This window comes from Triturus cristatus, chromosome 9 (genome assembly GCF_964204655.1).
Source record: "Triturus cristatus chromosome 9, aTriCri1.1, whole genome shotgun sequence".
Lineage (NCBI taxonomy): Eukaryota > Metazoa > Chordata > Amphibia > Caudata > Salamandridae > Triturus > Triturus cristatus.
Genome location: NC_140592.1, coordinates 1,228,049,679 through 1,228,068,356, shown reverse-complemented (window position 1 = coordinate 1,228,068,356; position 18,678 = coordinate 1,228,049,679). Strand labels below are relative to the sequence as shown.

Below are 18,678 nucleotides of genomic sequence, written 5' to 3'. Positions count from 1 at the left end.
CAAAAGATTTCTCTAAAAAAGCTGGGAAGTTTCTTTTCAAATTCGGGAACCCCAAATTTTTCAAAAAAGTAAAACTCAAGATACTAAGTGCAGCAATAAAAATTTGGACACAAGTAAGACGTTTGCTAAAAATCCCATATTACGATGTAGCTGCGCCAATTTGGGATTCTCCGGGCACTCCGGAATGTTTACTGGACAGCTTGTCAGCCCCGTTAAGAAGAGCTGGGATTAACACTTGGGGGCAAATTCTACAGGAAGGCGAAATAATCTCCTGGCCTCATTTATCATCCCTAACTGGAAGTTCGATCTCAAAGTTTAAATATTATCAGCTGACAAGCTAGATAAGATCCGCCGGGAGTGATATGAATGGGAACTCAAACCTGGCGCACAAGATATGCACTCGTAGTGGCAAAGAAAAAGAAGTGGCTGCTTGGTATTGGTTACTTGCCCAAGGTGGTGAGGAGGACCAACCTGCGTTTATGGAAATTTGGAAAAAAGACCTTCCGGACGAAGACCTTGAAAATATCGGGCAAGTATCTATGTTCTATCTTTGGTCCTATGTAAATGCTACTTCTTTAAAAAAGAATCACATCTTTACAGTGCACAAGGCATACTGGACTCCCCAGAAAATTTCAAAGATGGGAAGTCGAGTCATTAAGAAGTGCCCCAAATGTGGAGATGAGTTGGCTAACGAGGTACATATGTTCTGGAGTTGCCCGGTCCTAACTTCCTTCTGGGACAAAATTGGTAAGACGCTTTCTAATATTTTTGGTCTAGAAATAAAGCTTACAACAGTCTCGGTTCTTTTCGGGCTACTCCCTAGTGAAATTAATGATCGAAGTTTAACTAGGAACCATAAAGCGCTATTCTTTGTCTTGATTTTGTTAGCCCGGAGGGAAATATGTATTAAGTGGATATTGCCATCTTCCCCCACAGAAGTAGAATGGGTACATTCCACTAAAAGGATAGCTATGCTAGACCAAATAGGGACTCATAAGAAAAAAGCTAGATTATGGGAAATATGGGATAATTGGGCAGAGTTAGGTACTAGTTTTATTTAAGGGAAAAGGGAAGGGGGAGAGGCGATATGAAAGACAACCAAATCCAAAATGTTTATCTTGTTGGTCTCTTCTTTTTTTTTTTTTTTTTTCTTTTTCCTTTTTTCTCTCCTTTTTGGGTCCAATGATTATTTAACATGCCCAAGGTTAAGCCCAGGTGTATGGGCTGAGAAGGCCTTTTAATATGGGCAACGTGCAACGTGGGCCAATGCAGACTCAAGACAAGGATGAAAACCCTTATAAGGAGTTGAAGGTTTGGTTTTTGGTGGCTACATTGCATTCTCCTCGCTTCTGAGGGGTGTCCTTAAACCAGTAATTACAGGAGTATTCCTTCAGACTTCAACTTGGGTTAGAGACTATCTTTTCTTGATTCTTTTTCTTGGAGCATGTTATCTTCATATGAGGACAAAAAAAACAAAAAAAAAAAAACAAAAAAAAAGAAACAGATGCAAGCGCCTGTGAGAGGAAGAAATCTACATATCGGGGATACACTGAGCAGCGTGTGCAATCTTCCATATCCAGAATACACTTCTTGTCACCAGTCTTGAGACAGGATGTCCAGAGCTGTGAGCCCTTTGCAGCTTTTTCCCCATGTCTGATTTTAGCTGCAGGATCCGGTACCCAGGAAATAGAGGGTTTCTGAGTATGCATCACAGAACCTCCATTCTTCTGCTCTTAAGGGATCCAATGGGATTTCTTTTCTAGGATGAGCAACCATTGCACAGTCGGCTGCATGGATACTTTCTGATTAGTCAAAGAATTACTCAACTTTTAGGGTACAAATTGGCTCCTATATTCCATAGTAATGTATAACTGCTGCTACACTAAAATTCAGGAGATGCCGTTTAGGAAAACCTTGTCTCACCTCGATGAAGGCATGGTGAATTATTTACAGACACAACTACTAAGGTAAGGAATTCTTTGAATCCAGACCTTGTAAGGTTAGTTTTGAACTCTATGGCCCACCTATATATTCTATCCTTGAAAAAATTGTAAACCACAGAGACAAGGTGGCTATTTTATTTTCCTTTGCAAAATGGGCTATGGTATCTGGTGGCACGAAGTGCCTCACAGAAGGGACAGAGTTTACTCCGAGGTCATGAAATGGAGTGTGCTAAGCAGTAGCAGATATAATGGGGTCTGATGGCCCCTAGCTGCTGACATATTAATTGTTTGTATAACTTGGTGAGAGATGCTTGTTGGTACAAATGAATATGCAACGTTACAACAAATGCGATACAAAGCATTCCATTACAATGCAAGTTGTTACAACGACTTGCTGTAGGGGGCCCTGGATGCTGGAATAGTATAATTTACTATTCCTACTCCAGTCTGTGCAACACAAGGGAAGGTGTTGGATTTTAAATCCAACACCTTCTGCCCCCTACAGCAAGTCGTTGTAACGACTTGCGTTGTAATGGTTTGCGATGTAACAACGCGGTCGTTGTAACAACCGTGTTGTAATGGAATGCATTGGATCGCATTCGTTATAAATGATGTCTTCCGTACAAATCAGCTGACAACTGGTTTGTATTTTCGGAGCTTGAAGACCCTTTCTCCACGACTATTCTTCCCTATGGAAGATTTGTCAGATACAATTATGCATTTGTTTTAGGAATAACCGAAATACACAAAATCTGACTAAGTATTCCATCAAGGACAATTTCCTCATTTACCCAGTGAATATATCAAAAGGATACTGATCCTTACCACCTGTTTTGCGTACCACCCTGAAAGCTTTAACACACCTGCAAGGATCCCGAAATGAGAAAGAGACCACAAGGAAGGACAAGTGGGAGGAAATAAGTTCCTTCAGGCTAGGGAGAATCTTAGGAAGTGCAAAGCAGAACGTTTGTTGAAAGTAATTAGCTTTGTTTTATTATCTGGAAAACAGCCACTTGTACCAAGTTTAGCTGGCAGGGTAGGTTGTTCTGCTCTAGTGTATGCCCCTCTCCACTAAGCTACCAACTGTGTAGACTTTTTAAGGTTGGAAGAGTTGGTAGTAGTCAGCCATATGACAAACACAAGATGTAGAAGACAAGATAAGTATCCCACAGACATCTATTTACTGACTACATATATAGACAGCTGGGCCCATCTAGTCTCCCCATGTCTCTGAATCTTGCGATAGACTGTCTCCAAATCAGTCCGTGGTCCTACAATTCTACTGCTATCTGCACACTAAGTCAGGTCATTGATGGCCTGAAGAGCATTAGCTATCTTGGTTAGGGAGTTTGGAGGCTGGGTTGAGGCGAGTGTTTGTTTCTGGCAAACAAACGGTCAATTTTCCTGTACACTAGCAGATCCCTAGTAACTTGACTTCTTTAACCCTCCCAGGTGAGGCCTGCTGGTGGACGATACATCCCGCTTCCAAGCAAAGATCTGAAGGAGAGAAGGTCCGAATTGGAGATGACCTCATCCTGGTCAGCGTTTCCTCTGAACGATACCTGGTGAGTGCCTGAGCCCTAGCACCGTCGTGTCTGCTCCATCCTTCCTGCTTCCCATTGGTTTCTCCCCCATACCCACCTTACTTTGGATTTGCTCTTTGAAAAAATGTATGTAAATGTATGTGTCTTGTAAAGCGCACTGCTGCCCTGAGGCGTCGTGGCGCTGTAGACCGCTGGGGAACCCGTCCTGGCTATCCCTGTGAGATGGTCCCTCCTGGGTATCTCCAAGGTGAAACCAGACATCCCCGGCGAATGTGGGGGGCCGTTGTGGAGATGAGGCAAGCTAATGCCCAGAGTTGCCAAGTGTGTTCCTGGTTAGAGTAGGTACCGAGGCGAGAATTATCGAGTCCGTTTTGACCCTGGTCCACGACCCTGCCGCATCGGGAATTGAACCCTGGTCCCTGGCCGATTCTCTGCTTGCGGATCTGCCGCCTCTAACCAGTGAACCACACCTCTCTCTTTGAGAGTTGACTCCTCTTAAAGCCAAGTCAGCCATCCTTCCTTCTGCCACAAATAAAAGGAGAACATATGCCTTAAGTAGTGCTTTTTTCATGTATCTAATTGTAAAGTTCATTAGTGCCCAATACATTTAAAAAGCGCTATCAAGACATGGTTATAGCTGTGCGAGGGCTCACTATAGTCAACCCAGTTAACCATTCCCTCCGATCACACAAGACGCAGGAAGGGATGATTAGAGCACCCTCTGATACCACCCTTCATGTCAAACATGGAACTTAAGGTGGATAACATTCTATTGAGTTGATACATATTCATAATAGTGCATTGAAAGTTAGTTTGAATCGAGATGGGGTCAGACAGGTACGTGAAATCTGTAATAATGTATGAGTAATGCAGCACAGAAGCTGTGTCCTCTGCTTTATGTGACTACTGGCGGAGGTCATTTGATATTGTTGAGGTTGATGGACCTGCTGATCAGATCCTGGGTGATCAGTGTCAGGTTAGTAAGGATCGCACATGGGACTAGGGGAGAAGGCTTGGACTATATGGGACTCATCCCGACATATGGTTTGATGTTGATGTTGAGGTGCCCTGGAAGCAGGGTTTTCACACGGGCAATCACTTTTTACGCATTTTTTTTATAAAAGCCGAATTGCTTATGTTAGTATCATTTTAAGCACATTAAAAAGACATACACTCTCTTGTAATGTAGGGATGTTCCATTCACTATTTTTCAATGCGCCATTTTGAAAGCAGTAATACTGAAATAAGACCATATTTCTCTTCCAGGGGAAAGTCATCAATGGTCATAAGCACTGAATAGCCCACGTGCAGGGACCCCGGAGCAATAGCAAATTATATGCATATACCTATATATATATATATATATATATATATATATATATATATATATATATATATATATATATATATATATATATATACATAAATACTCACATACATAGGTCACATGCATATATACATATGCAGCCTAAAACCATATTACTAGGCTCAAATATGCCAATATTGAATTGTAAATGTTTTACATTTGAAATAATAAAGAAAACATGCACCATGATATTTTCATGATACAGAGAAAAAACTGCTTTCAGTTTGTTTGAAAACACAGCCTTTATTTTCAAAGGTAAAAAGGCAAGATCATGGAGGCAGATAAGCCTAGAGAGGCTGCATACAGAACAGCTGGAAAAACTGGCACCATGCCTTTAAGACCTTCAGGAATCTCCAGGCTCCCATCATGCCCTACAGGTGACAGTTAGGTCAGTTCTTTTTTCCGGCTCCATGTGTGAGGGTCCTGGAGCATTGTGCTCGTCAGTTAGTGTTTTTTCTGTCACTAATTGTTGTTCTAAAGTGAATTGTTTTTACTTTCACTCGACATCTTTAGTACTTGGGGTGCTAAGTTCTTCTGTCAAAATGCCGGCCTTATTTAATAGGTGCCCAGCCTGTGGAAAAAAGATGGCTAAATCAGATCCGCACTCGGTCTGTATTGCTTGTCTACCTTCATCTCACAGACCAGATGAGTGCTACCACTGCAGAAACTTTTCTAGAAGAACCCTTAGAGAAAGGGAGAAAATCAAACTGCATGCTATGCAGGAGAGAGGAAAGGAATCAGCAAGTTGCCGATAAGAACATCTCTCGAAGAAGCCCTCCTCTCAGAAAAGGTTGGAGCGCAAAGACAAAGGTGAGAAGATAAAACGCCGGTCTCATACACCTTCGGGAGACAGATTGACGTAAAAAGTACCCTTGTGCTCTCCTTCAGCATCGAAGTCGACGTCGAGGCCCCATTCGCCGTAGAAGCAAATGACTTCAGGTACGAAGTCCCATCACAGGCCACGTCGACACCATCTGGTAGGCGGTCCGGTTCTCTTCCAGGGGCTCCTCATCAATAGTCATAAGCACTGAATATTCCCGCCCACATGCGGGGACCCCGGAAATAATACAAATTATATATGAAAAACCTATATATACAGCTCTATATATATTTACATATATATTTTTTCCCATATCAATGCAGCTCCCATCTAGGCTAAACAATGTAAGTACACATATAAAAACTGTATTTGCCAATATATATAAAAACACAAGAGGGCAAGTAGCACTTGAACTCTGTTTTTCAATGAGCAAAGTACTCATAAAAAGCAAATTGCAAATAAAGTAGACATTGTTAGCCTACAGGTTGCATTGTAAACCAATAGCATAGAAAATGAAAGCATTTTCAACAAAAACTGGCACGTGCCTTTAAGGCAGCCATGACCCCCAGCTTCCCATCATGCCTCAGGGGTGACAGTTAGGTCAGTTGTTCTTTCCGGCTCCTTCAGTCAGGACCCTGGATTTTCAGCTCTTCCTTTTTTTGTCTTTTAGTCAAAAAATATCTCTAAAACTTCTAGTTTCTCTACCTTCATTCGACCTTTTTTTTGCCTTAGAGTGAAAGGGACACCTTTTTTGAGTTCCAGAAACGGTTTATTTTCTTCAGAATGCCTTCTTTATTCGACCCTTGCTCTGCCTGTGGCAAGAAGAAGGCCAGATCTGATACACACCCTGTGTGTGTTCTCTGCCTCCATGAGTCTCACTCTTCTCACAATTGCCATCATTGTAAGAAGCTATCGAGGAGAACCTTAAAGGAAAGGGAGAGGAATCGTCTTTCTGGCCTCTCTGAAAGAGGTAGGTCTCCTGTGAGGCAGCAAAAGAAGAAGAGAACTCGGCCGACGTCAAGAGGAAAAGTCACGACCTGTTCTCCATCGACATCGGGAACGACGTCGAAGCCACCGACGACAAAGAAATCAGCGTCGAAGACTTCAATGATGCAGGCGCATCATCGATCATCGACAACGAAATTATCGCCGGTGAAGGTAACCGGTCCTCCGTCGACATCAACCAGGCGGCTTTCAACGTCGAGAGACAAGTCTCCATCAGATCTGGGTGGGCAATCGACGTCGAGGCACATCACCCCGTCGTCGCATCATCGGCGATCGACGTTGAGTCATATTACTCCGTCGTCACCGCAGCGTTCGGCGCCGAGACACATCCCTCCATCGCCGCCCCATCATCAGTGATCGACGTCGAGAGGCATATCTACGACAAGATTGATTTAGAGATCTACGTCGTCGAGGCACAGGATACTTCCTTTGAAGTCGAGGCAGAATTCTCCGCCGCAACCAGGTGAAAAATTGTCAACGTCAAGACATCATACTCCATCGACGTCGAGGCCGAAACCTCTGTCGAGATCAGGTCCAAGATCTTCGACGTCGAGGCAGCATTCTCCGTCGTCTGCCGTCCATTGCCGATCGACGTCGAGACACCATTTTCAGAACAGGGAAGGCAGACATCCAAGCAAGGCACTCCGTCGACGACGGGCAGACGATCGACGTCGAGAACACGTTCGGCTGCAAGATTAAGTCCCCCTTCCAAGAGGAGGAAGTCTACGTTGAGACAGACGCCTCCGTTGAGGCGGCAATCGATGCAGAGGCGCTCCAGATCACGGTAGAGGCTTCCATCCAAAGAGGTCTCGCCTCCAGTAAGCTTATCCTCTTCACCACCACCGACATCTAGAACTGGCTCGCCCAATTCTCATCAAGGATCACCGTCAAGGTCTCCAGAAGTGGTGATCTCGACGTCCTGCAGTCCAGAGTCAGGGGGGGACACCAAGAGTCTCCAAACAGGTCTGCACAAGAACAAGTGACCTCCCCTCCTCCTGCAAAGTCTCCTGAGGGGCGAGAGAGACACAGATCGCCTTCCATTCATCTATCACCACGGTGGTACAGGCCGTTGCATCACTGGGCCAAACCCTCAGCAGCAGGGGTCCAGCATTATTCAAGTCCTCTTCACAGAGCTTTTTTGTCTCGTCTGGTGGAGGCTGTTGATAGAGAACGTCATCTCTCAAGAGACAGAGCTCACAGTCGCACACCTGTGTGCTCGGGCAGTAGGAGGTCTAAGTCTAGAAGCAGGAGGAGGACACACAGATCTCCAATTCCGTCCTCTTTGTCCACTCGGACGTCCCACAGAGACTACTCGCCTACTCTGACAGACAGTCCACCATCGAGGGTCTCTCCGGTGGATGATATCTACACTTTTCAGGACATTCTGGGTAGAGGAGCGGCGAAGCTCGGCATTTCTATGCTGACTCGTCAAAGTAAGTCCTCTAATTTTTGAGACTCTACACCGGCGAGAAGGATCCAGACCTTTGTTGCCATTAGTACCAGGCCTCATAGAGCCAGTAATGGTCGTTTTTTTCACTCCGGCGAATGTAAAGACTGCCCCAGCGAGAATCTTTAAAAAGTACTGCTCACCAGAGGACGACCCGCTCTTCCATAGAGCTGATCCTCCTCCAGATTCTGTCATAATTGCTTCGGCAAAGAAAACCCACGCTGTTGCCTCCTCCTCTACTGTACCGCCAGACAAGGAGAGTAAAGCACAGGATTCATGGGGTAGAAAGGTCTGTGGCACTTCTGCCTCCATGTTGAAGGTCTCCAATGCATCAGCTCTCCTGGGCAGGTATGACAGATCGTTGTGGAACTCACTGCAGAGATTCACTGAGAAATTGCCGCAGGAGGACCGCAAAGATTTTGAGGAAATCTTGAAGGAGGGCAGCTTGGTGTCTAACCAAGTTATCAGCGCTGCGGCGGATGGAGCTACCCTTTCGGCCCCTGCTTATGCTCATGGTATATACGCCAGAAGAACATCTTGGCTCAGACTGACAGCGCTCAAGCCAGACGCGCAGGCACATATCCTGAACCTTCCCTTCTCTGGTTCCTCTCTTCGGGGCTCACACTGATGAGGAGATGTCCCGCATGAAAACAGAGCTGGACACACTGAAGGCAGTGGGCCTCGAGAAAAGGAAGGAATTCCGCAAACGATACAGGCCTTACAACCGTCGATCCTCCCAACAGAAGGTTCAAACCACTCGTTGGCAAAAAAAACAGGATCAGCAGGTTCAACAACGATATTAGTATCGGGGCAGACGTTCCTCCAAGGGAGGAGGCAATCAGCGCCAAGGTAACAACTCCACCAAGACGCAGTCAAAACAATGAGTGCCCACTTCCCCCGTCACTATTCACCACTCCAGTGGGGGGAAGTATTGCAAATCATCTCGAAGAGTGGCGAGCCATCACGAAGGATCGGTGGGTGCTAGCTATGCTGCAGCATGGGTACTCTCTACGTTTTCGACACCGTCCTCCCTTTCCACCAGTACCATCGTTGTGTCACCAACGGAAGCTCTTACAAAAAGAAGTGGCCACCCTTCTCAGAAAGTCAGCCCTCAAGAGGGTTCCAGTTGCTCAGAGAGGGAGAGGAGTTTACTCAAGATACTTCTTGGTAAAGAAGAAGGGTCGAAAATCGGAGTACAGACCCATTCTGGACCTGCGGACACTCAACCAATCCATCAGAAAGGAGGAGTTTTGCATGTTGGCTCAAATATATCCACATCTCAGACAAGGGGATTGGATGTGTTCGCTGGATCTGCAAGATGTGTATTTTCACGTTCATCACAGACAATACCTGAGATTTCTTGTGGGATCATCTCATTACCAGTTCAAGGTTCTGCCCTTTGGATTTAAGTCAGCTCCTCGGGTGTTCACGAAGTGCATGGCGGTAGTGGCAGCCGCACTGTGGCGCAGAGGAATCTTTGTGTACCCGTACTTAGATGATTGGCTGTTGAAAGGCCCCTCTCCAAACAGTGTGAGGACTCATTTCCTAAGCTGTCTCGCACTTTGTCACCGGCTGGGCCTGCATGTAAATTTCGACAAATCGAATTCACAACCAACTCAGAGAATTCATTACTTAGGTGCTCTGCTAGACTCCGAAGTAGGAAAAGTGTTTCCTTCGGAGGAGAGACAGTGTTCTCTCATACAGAAATGCAAGCTGGTTCTGTGCGACAACAGACTACCGGTTCGTCGGATTGCCTCCCTGTTGGGTCGATGACATCATGCATCTTCCTGGATCCCAGTGCCAGACTGCGAATGCGTCCTCTTCAGCAGGATCTGGAGGACAAATGGGACCAACAAGCAGCTTGCTGGGACGAAAAAATACATCTTTCAAACGCAGCAAGAGCCTCCATCCTGTGGTGGAGGAAGGAGGGGAATTTGCAAGTCGGAATTCCATTTCATCAAACTCCGCCTGCTCACACACTGATCACGGATGCTTCACTGCAGGGCTGGGGATCCCACATGGTTTATGGTCACCAAAAGAACGGTCCTACCACATCAACATGCTAGAGCCGAGGGCCATGCTCCTAGCCCAAAAGGCTTTCCTTCCCTCGATTCAGGAAAATTCGATCTTAGTACAGACTGACAATACCACCACCATGTACTACCTGAACAAACAGGGGGGAACATGCTAGAGCCGAGGGCCGTTCTCCTAGCCCTCAAGGCTTTCCTTCCCTCGATTCAGGAAAATTCGATCTTAGTACAGACGGACAATACCACCACCATGTACTACCTGAACAAACAGGGGGGAACGCACTCACGCACACTGTCATTGGAAGCGCAAGCGCTCTGGCATTGGCTCCTGGCACAAAATGTATCGGTCACAGCAGTCCACCTGCCGGGAGAGCAGAACGTGAGAGCAGACGCTCTCAGTCGTCACTTCGAGGACAGAGAAGACTGGGTTCTCAACGATGAGGTCCTAGAAGTCATTTTCTAAGTGTGGGGTCTTCCCACCATTGACCTCTTCGCGGAAGAAGAAAATACGAAATGCCAAAACTTCGCCTCAAGGTTTTACGGACCAGGATCGAAGGGGAATGCCCTTTTGATAGACTAGTCAGGGGCATTTGTGTACGCTCTTCCACCCCTCCCTCTCATCCCGAAGGTGGTGACGAAACTGTCTCATTCAAGCACAAGGATGATACTAATTGCCCCGGACTGACCGAGGCAATGGTGGTACCCAGACCTTCTACATTTGTCGCAGTGTCCTAACAGGAAGCTGCTGTGCAGGCCGGACCTGCTATCCAAGATAAAACGGGAGGATTCATCACCCCAACCTTCCCTCACTGAACTTGGCAGCATGGCTCCTGAGGTCCTCCAGTATGGCCACTTAGGACTGTCACTGGACTGCATGTCCATCTTGAAAGAAGCAAGAAGGGCTGCCACAAGGCACTCGTATGCGTGCAAGTGGAAGCGTTTTTATATGTGGTGTGTTCAAAACAATTGTAACCCAACCAAAGGGCAGGAAGAGGTCATCCTTCCTTACCTTCTCTATCTGGCAAAGGCAGGTTTGAAGTTTCCTTCCATTAAGGTGCACTTAGCAGCTATCACTGCATATAGACGTTCACCTGCTCAACCTTCCTTTTTTCAATTACAGGTTGTTAAAGACTTTTTACAAGGATTAAAGAAAGTTTACCCTCCACTCCGGCCTCCTTCTCCACCCTGGGAGCTAAACCTGGTGCTATCAAAATTGATGGGTCCGCCTTTCGAACCCATACACAAAGCAACCTTACAACACCTTTCTTGGAAGGCGTCTTTCTTGGTAGCGATCACGTCAGCTTGCAGAGTGAGCGAAATACAGGCTCTCTGCTCTAAGGAGCCTTATACAGTCTTTCATCTGAATAGGGTCGTATTGAGGACGCACCCCTCTTTCCTCCCTAAAGTGGTGTCAGATTTTAATGTAAATCAGTCTATATCTCTGCCCACTTTTTTTCCTAATACCTCCACTCCAGCTGAGAGGGCTTTGCACTCTTTGGACTTGAAAAGAGTTTTAAAGTTCTATCTGGATAGGTCCAAGTCCACGAGAAAAACTGATCAACTATTTGTTAACTATGGGTCGATCAGGACAGGTTGTGCAGCTTCAAAGAGGTCCATCTCTAGATGGATAGTTTCATGTATCAAGCTTGCCTATCATCTAGCGTAGAGGCCCCTTGGGTTTAATCTCAAGGCACACTCTACCAGAGGAAAAGCAGCTACTACTGCATAACGTGCCCTTATCTGAAATCTGTAAGGCGGCGACTAAGGAAGTCTGTCCATACCTTTAGGAGGCACTACTGTCTAGATTCAGACACCAGAACAGATACCCAAGTAGGCCAGGCCTCCTTGAGGAATTTGTTTAGCAGTTGATTACGACTGTTATTATATGTTGGGTTATTCTCTCTCTCATTTGCCTGAAGGTGGAAGATGGGCTTGCTATTCTATTCAGAGCTTATGACTATTGATGAGGATCCCCTGGAAGAGAAGGATAAGTTACTTACCTGTAATCCTAGTTCTCTTCCAGGGGTATCCTCATCAAAGTCATAAGCAACCCACCCATCTCACCAGGCAAATTAGATTTTTCTTCATTGTTAGAAGAGATCTTTGTGCCCTGTTCTTCAGGATTACGCAAAGAACAACTGACCTAACTGTCACCCCTGAGGCATGATGAAAAGCTGGGGGTCTTGGCTGCCTTAAAGGCACGGTGCCTGTTTTTGTTGAAAATGCTTTCATTTTCTATGCTATTGGTTAACAATGGAGCCTGTAGGCTAACAATGTCTACTTTATTTGCAATTTGCTTTTTATGAGTACTTTGCTCATTAAAAAACAGAGTTCAAGTGCTACTTGCCCTCTCGTGTTGTTATATATATTGGCAAATACAGTTTTTATGTGTCTAATTACATTGTTTTGCCTCCTAGATGGGAGCTGCATTGATATGGGAAAATATATATATATGTATATATATATATATATAGGGCTGTGTATATGTTTTTCATATATAATTTTTATTATTTCCGGGGTCCCCGCACCTGGGCGGGAATATTCACTGCTTATGACTTTGATGAGGATACCCCTGGAAGAGAACTAGGATTGCAGGTAAATTAACTTATCCTTCTGACTCACCTACAACGGCGGGAGGCAGTCGCTAAACGTCGACGTATCAACATCGACAGGACAGCCCGCCTCTGAGAGGACCTGTGGTGATGTGGTGACATCGAAGACACCACCAACGTCGAGAGTAGCACAAACATCGACGTCGAGTCGGACACCGAGGGGCTCGACGCCGGTAAGACGCAGTCATTCTCCAACTGTGCGTCATAGCAGGCGATCGCTGTTAAGGAGGTCGACGTCGCCTACGAGAAAGTCACCGTTGAGGCACTCTGCGTCGAAGCATCTGTCACCGAGGAGGTCAATGTCAAGATCGCCCTCGGGGTCTAGATGTTCACCACGAAGAACATCGCGGTCCAGATCGATGTTGAGGAGATCGACGTCGAGGAAGTCTCTGTCGGGTTCGCGGCGGTTGCCGTTCCCCGACATGTCACTAAAACACACACGATTCTGCCGGGATACTCACTTCCGGTTGGAAGCTGAGTCCCGGTCTAGTCCTCGGAGCCAACTGCTGGGCACAGAAGCACTTCCGGGGGAAACACATATACATCGCGTTTCCCGCCGGCTCTGTGCTTCAGATTTGTCCGAGGCTCACGCCGAGTGAGAAGTGTCCTGTGACCCTCCGTTTCCGTGAGTACCTGTTGGGTTCCTTGCTACCGCGCCTTACCGCGAACACTCTTGTTTCTGTGGAGACCGCGCTGGAGCGCAAACACTCTTGTTCTTTGGGGGGCCAGCGCAGAAGCGCCATCGCTTGTCTTTGGGGGCCAGCGCAGAAGCGCCATCGCTTGTCTTTGGGGGCCAGCGCAGATGCGCCATCGCTTGTCTTTGGGGGCCAGCGCAGAAGCGCCATCGCTTGTCTTTGGGGGCCAGCGCAGAAGCGCCGTCACTTATATTTGGGGGCCAGCGCAGGAGCGCTACATCATTTGTTCTTATGGGGCCAGCGCAAGAGCGCTATATCATTTGTTCTTTGTAAGCCAGCGCAGGAGCGCTACATCATTTGTTCTTTGGGGGCCAGTGCAGGAGCGCTACATCATTTGTTCTTTGGGGGCCAGCGCAGGAGCGCTATATCATTTCTTCTTTGTAAGCCAGCGCAGGAGCGCTACATCATTTGTTCTTTGGGGGCCAGCGCAGGAGCGCTACATCATTTGTTCCTTTGGGGCCGCGCAGGAGCGCTATGCTAATAGTGTACTGGGTGCTCATGCAGAGGCACCGTGTTTAACAATAAGACATCGTATTATTGACAACATCGCAGGGAATTCTCCTGGACTATCCTGTTCGGTGTTGGGCTACGCGAATGGTTAGAGACTGTGATCTGCAGAAACACTGGTGAGTCCTGGCAGGATAAAGTTTGTGTGTGTTTTAGAGAATGTAAGAAAGGTGCGACAGCGGGGGTTCCTTACCAATCAGGTTCTTGTTCTGTTTTCCAGTGTCCTCGAGACATCCTGCCAGCTCCATTCCACGCACCACAACTCTACCCCCCTTTTCTGGCTCCTATCCTTGCGTCCATCTCATCCCTGTTGGGTTCTGTCCAAGGGGGTCAGGTGGGTACTGGGACGGGCGCTCCTGTCGTCTCTGCGGAATTGCTTCACAAGCAAAGGTAAGTCTTGTGGGGTACCTGACAGAATCTGAAGCCCACGTTTACTATTCCACCCAGACGACATGAGCGACCCAGAGGTTACCTTGCAAGATATAGCAGTCATGCTGGCTGCCATGCAAGCAGAGAACCTCAATCTACGCCATGATATAACTACCCTACAGGGGCAAATGGCATCCGGGGTTACCAGTCCTTGGGGAACCACCCCTAGTTCCAGAGGCATACATGGAGGGGTATTGCGACCGCCTACGTTCACCTTTGGGGGGCCTTCCACTGCCACCGATCCGAGCACTGCCATACAAGTCGTCACACCCCATCCTGTACAACTGGCACCACCTGAACATTTCTACGGCGACAGCACCAAGTATGGGATCTTCATCCACCAATGCCACCTGCATTTCTTGGCCAGAAACGCGGCTTTTCCCGATGACGCATCCAAGGTCGCATACATCTTATCATACATGGGTGGAGACGCCGCTCAGTGGTCCATTTCTTTTGTGGAAAACGACGATCCCATGCTCCACCACTTGCCGACATTCAAGGAAGCCATGCGGCGTATGTTCGCTCGTCACACCTTTGTGCAGGCCGCAGACAACGAGTTGCTTAACCTAAAGCAAGGCAGCCAAGACCCTTCTCCATTACATCACCAGATTCAGCAGGCTTGTCATCGAGGCCAATTGGCCAGAAGATAAGAAGGTGTCAGTATTCTATCGAGGCCTGCGTGATGACCTGAAGGATCTAATCTCACAGTTGCCCAACCCACCTGAGGAAATAGGTCCTTTCATCGACTTAGTGGTGAAGATGAACTTCCGACTACAGGAACGAAAGACCGAGAAAGGGAAGAACAGCGACAACCGTTTCTTGCCCATTGGAGACAAAAGCGCCGAAAAAGCCAAAGAAGAGTCCCCTCCTCAAGGCGAGATGTCCGAACCCATGCAGATCGGGGGTATAAGAGGGCCATTGACCAGTCAAGAGAGAGAAAGAAGGAGGAAGCAAAACGAATGTCTGTATTGTGGGAAGAGCGGACACTTCGTCAGGGAATGTCCGGTGAAACCCTCTAAACCAAGGGGCAGAAGGCCGTTTGCGTTACCCATCACAAAAGGCAAGCAGATGGGAAACGAGACAACCCAGTAGACAAGGGGATCCGTCCTCTGGGTTCTTCGTATCACGCCTCAGCGATCCCTGCAGTTTTTGACGGCAGCCATCACGTAGGAATGGAAGTGTCCTTGCAGAACCAGGCGGGCAGAACCTGGTTGGTAACCGCCATGCTGGATTCCGGTGCGACAGGCAGCTTTATTGACACCGGTTTTTTACGTACCTTGGGCATAACCACAGTGTCAAAGGAGCAACCCGAAACGGTCAAGGCTGTTGATGGAACGGACTTGACTTCCGGCCCTATCAGGCATCAAACTGAGAACATGACAATGACCTTTGCCAACCAGCATGCTGAGGTTATCAGTTTCGATATCATTGACGCCCCTCAATTCAAGGTTATACTGGGGTTGCCATGGCTGGTGAAGCACAATCCCCGAATTGATTGGGTGGCTAGATTAATACACCTGGATTCAGAATACTGCTGTGCAACTTGTTATACGAAGGATAATCCCAGGGGGGCTCGCTCCATACAGGCTCGGTCACTACCAGTAGATGGCATGGGGATGGTTTTCCAAGCAACCATACCAGAGGAGTATCAGGACCTAGCGGAGGTGTTCGATAAGAAAGGGGCCAATACTCTGCCTCCTCATCGGTCGTTCGACTGCCGAATAGATCTGATCCCTGGCTCCACGCTGCCATGCAGCAGAATATATTCTCTCACAGAGAAAGAGAACATCCACCTTCGATCCTACTTGGATGAGTATTTGGACAACGGTTTTATTCGCCATTCTAGGTCTCCGGTTTCCTCTCTTCTTTTTTTCGTATCGAAGAAGGAAGGCGATCTGAGGACATGTATTGACTTTCGGGCAATGAACGCCATCACCATAAAAAACCGGTACCCTCTACCGTTGATCTCCAACCTCCTGGATCAAGTGAAAAATGCCTCAGTGTACACTAAGCTCGACCTGCGGGGTGCTTACCATCTCATCAGAGTCCGGAAAGGGGACGAATGGAAGACCGCCTTCAGGACGAAGTTTGGTCTGTTCGAATACCAGGTTATGCCTTTCGGACTCTGTTATGCCCCCGCAGCGTTCCAGTACTTCATAGACGAGGTGTTGAGGGACTTCATAGACGTCTTCTGTATTGTCTATATAGACGATATTCTGATATATTCTCAAACCATCACAGAACATGTGCAGCACGTGCGTGCTGTCCTCCAACAGCTAGGTAAACATCGTTTATACGTCAAACTGGAGAAGAGTGTTTTTCACGTCACCTCTGTTGAGTTCCTGGGGCACATCATCACTCCGGCAGGCGTACACATGCACAACAAGAAAGTAGAAGCCATCTTGACTTGGCCTTCTCCAGAATCAGTAAAGGGAGTCCAGCGGTTCATAGGTTTCGCCAACTACTACCGTAGATTCATCACAGACTTCTCAGCACTGGTGGCACCTATAACACGCTTGCTACGAAAAGAAGTGCGTTTTGGATGGGATCAGAACGCTGAAAACGCTTTTCAAGAACTAAAAAGACGATTCACCATCGCCCCCGTGCAGGTGCATCCTGATACCGAGCAGCCCTTCATAGTAGAAGCAGACGCCTCGAAGGAAGCTATAGGGGGCGTGTTATCCCAACGAAGCACCACCACAGGACAACTGCATCCGGTGGCCTTCTATTCCAAGAAGCTACAACCTGCAGAACGCAACTACACTGTGTCTGACCGGGAGCTTTTAGCAATCAAAACAGCATTCGAGGAATGGCGACACTTCCTGAAAGACGCCAAACACACGGTGACCATCTACACGGACCACCGGAACCTCCAGTTTCTACGTTCAGCCCGTGCCCTCACAGCCCGACAGTTGCGATGGACCTTATTCTTCAATGAATATAACTTTGTGATCACGTTCCGACCCGGAAAGGACAACGCTAAAGCAGATGCCCTTTCACGGCTAGACGACCGTGACGGGAATGCCGAAACTACCGAGCCGAGTCCCATAATATCGGAGAAACACTTTCAGGGGGTGGTTGCGTCCTCGGATTTCCTAACTCTAGTGAGGCATGATATGGAGCAGTCCGATCCGGTAGGCCTGGCTACGGAACACGAAGGGGCGACTCATGTGGACGGATTACTGTTCAAAGGAGAACGGTTGTACTTACCTGGAGCACCCAGCCAACAAAGAGCAATCCGTATGTGCCATGATCATGTCCTCTCTGGCCACCCCGGTTATCACAAGACACTTGAACTCGTACAAAGACAGTTTTATTGGCCAACTCTGGTGTCCGACACAAGAACCCACGTAACGAACTGTACCGTTTGCCTTTTAGGGAAGAACAGGTCTGAACCCTCTGTTGGTCTACTGCGTTCCATACCCGTGCCGCCTTTTCCCTGACACACCATCTCCATGGATTTCGTGGTGGATCTCCCCATCACCAAGACCGGACACACCACGGTTCTCACCATTGTGGACCACCTATCGAAGATGGCACACTTTGTACCCTTGTTGAAATTGCCTACAGCAAAGGATCTGGCTTTGGTCTTCGTGCACGAGGTGGTTCGCCTCCAAGGCATCCCATCGGTGGTCATAACGGACCGGGGTTCTCAATTCGTGTCCCGTTTCTGGAAGGAGGTGTGCAGAATCCTCGAGATGGACGTACGCTTATCCTCAGCATACCATCCCCAGACCGACGGTCAGGCTGAGAGAACGAACCACACCATGGAACAGTACCTCCGTTGTCTGCTTCTGATGGTGGAGAAGGAATGGTCGGCGGTGTTATGGTTGGCAGAATTCGCGTACAACAACAGCAAGCATTCGGCCATTGGCATGTCTCCCTTCTTTTGTCTCCACGGTCGTCACCCTCGCACCTCTCCTTGGGAGATACCCCGGGACAGCCAGTTGCCAACGGTGCGTGCCTATCATGAGTCCCTGCACAGACTCTGGCAGCAGGCGCGGTTTGAGTTGGCCAAAGCAAAAGACACCTACAAGGCACATGCTGACGCTCACAGACAAAAAGAGCCCGAATACCGCTTGGGCGACAGGGTGTGGCTGTCCATTCGACACCTCAACGTGCATGGTCCCAAGAAACTTTTGCCTCGTTTTGTGGGTCCCTTTGCCATCGTGAAGGTGATCAACCCTGTGGCCATGAAGCTCTCGCTACCTCCGCGCATGCGGATCCACCCAGTCTTCCACATCTCCCTCCTACGGGCGGTCCGCTCTGGTGCTTCCATC

The 18,678-nt window shown here is 47.8% G+C and overlaps 1 protein-coding gene across 4 annotated transcripts in view; it reads left to right on the top strand.

Annotated features, from left to right (window-relative positions):
- The window catches only part of RYR3 (ryanodine receptor 3), a 2,047,168-nt gene that overhangs the window by 532,123 nt on the left and 1,496,367 nt on the right, over positions 1 to 18,678 (top strand). For all 4 annotated transcript variants that reach the window (XM_085627314.1, XM_085627313.1, XM_085627312.1 and 1 more), the window contains one exon: positions 3,396 to 3,508. In XM_085627314.1, the coding sequence (XP_085483440.1) occupies positions 3,396 to 3,508 (113 nt within the window). The remainder of the gene's footprint in view (positions 1 to 3,395; positions 3,509 to 18,678) is intronic.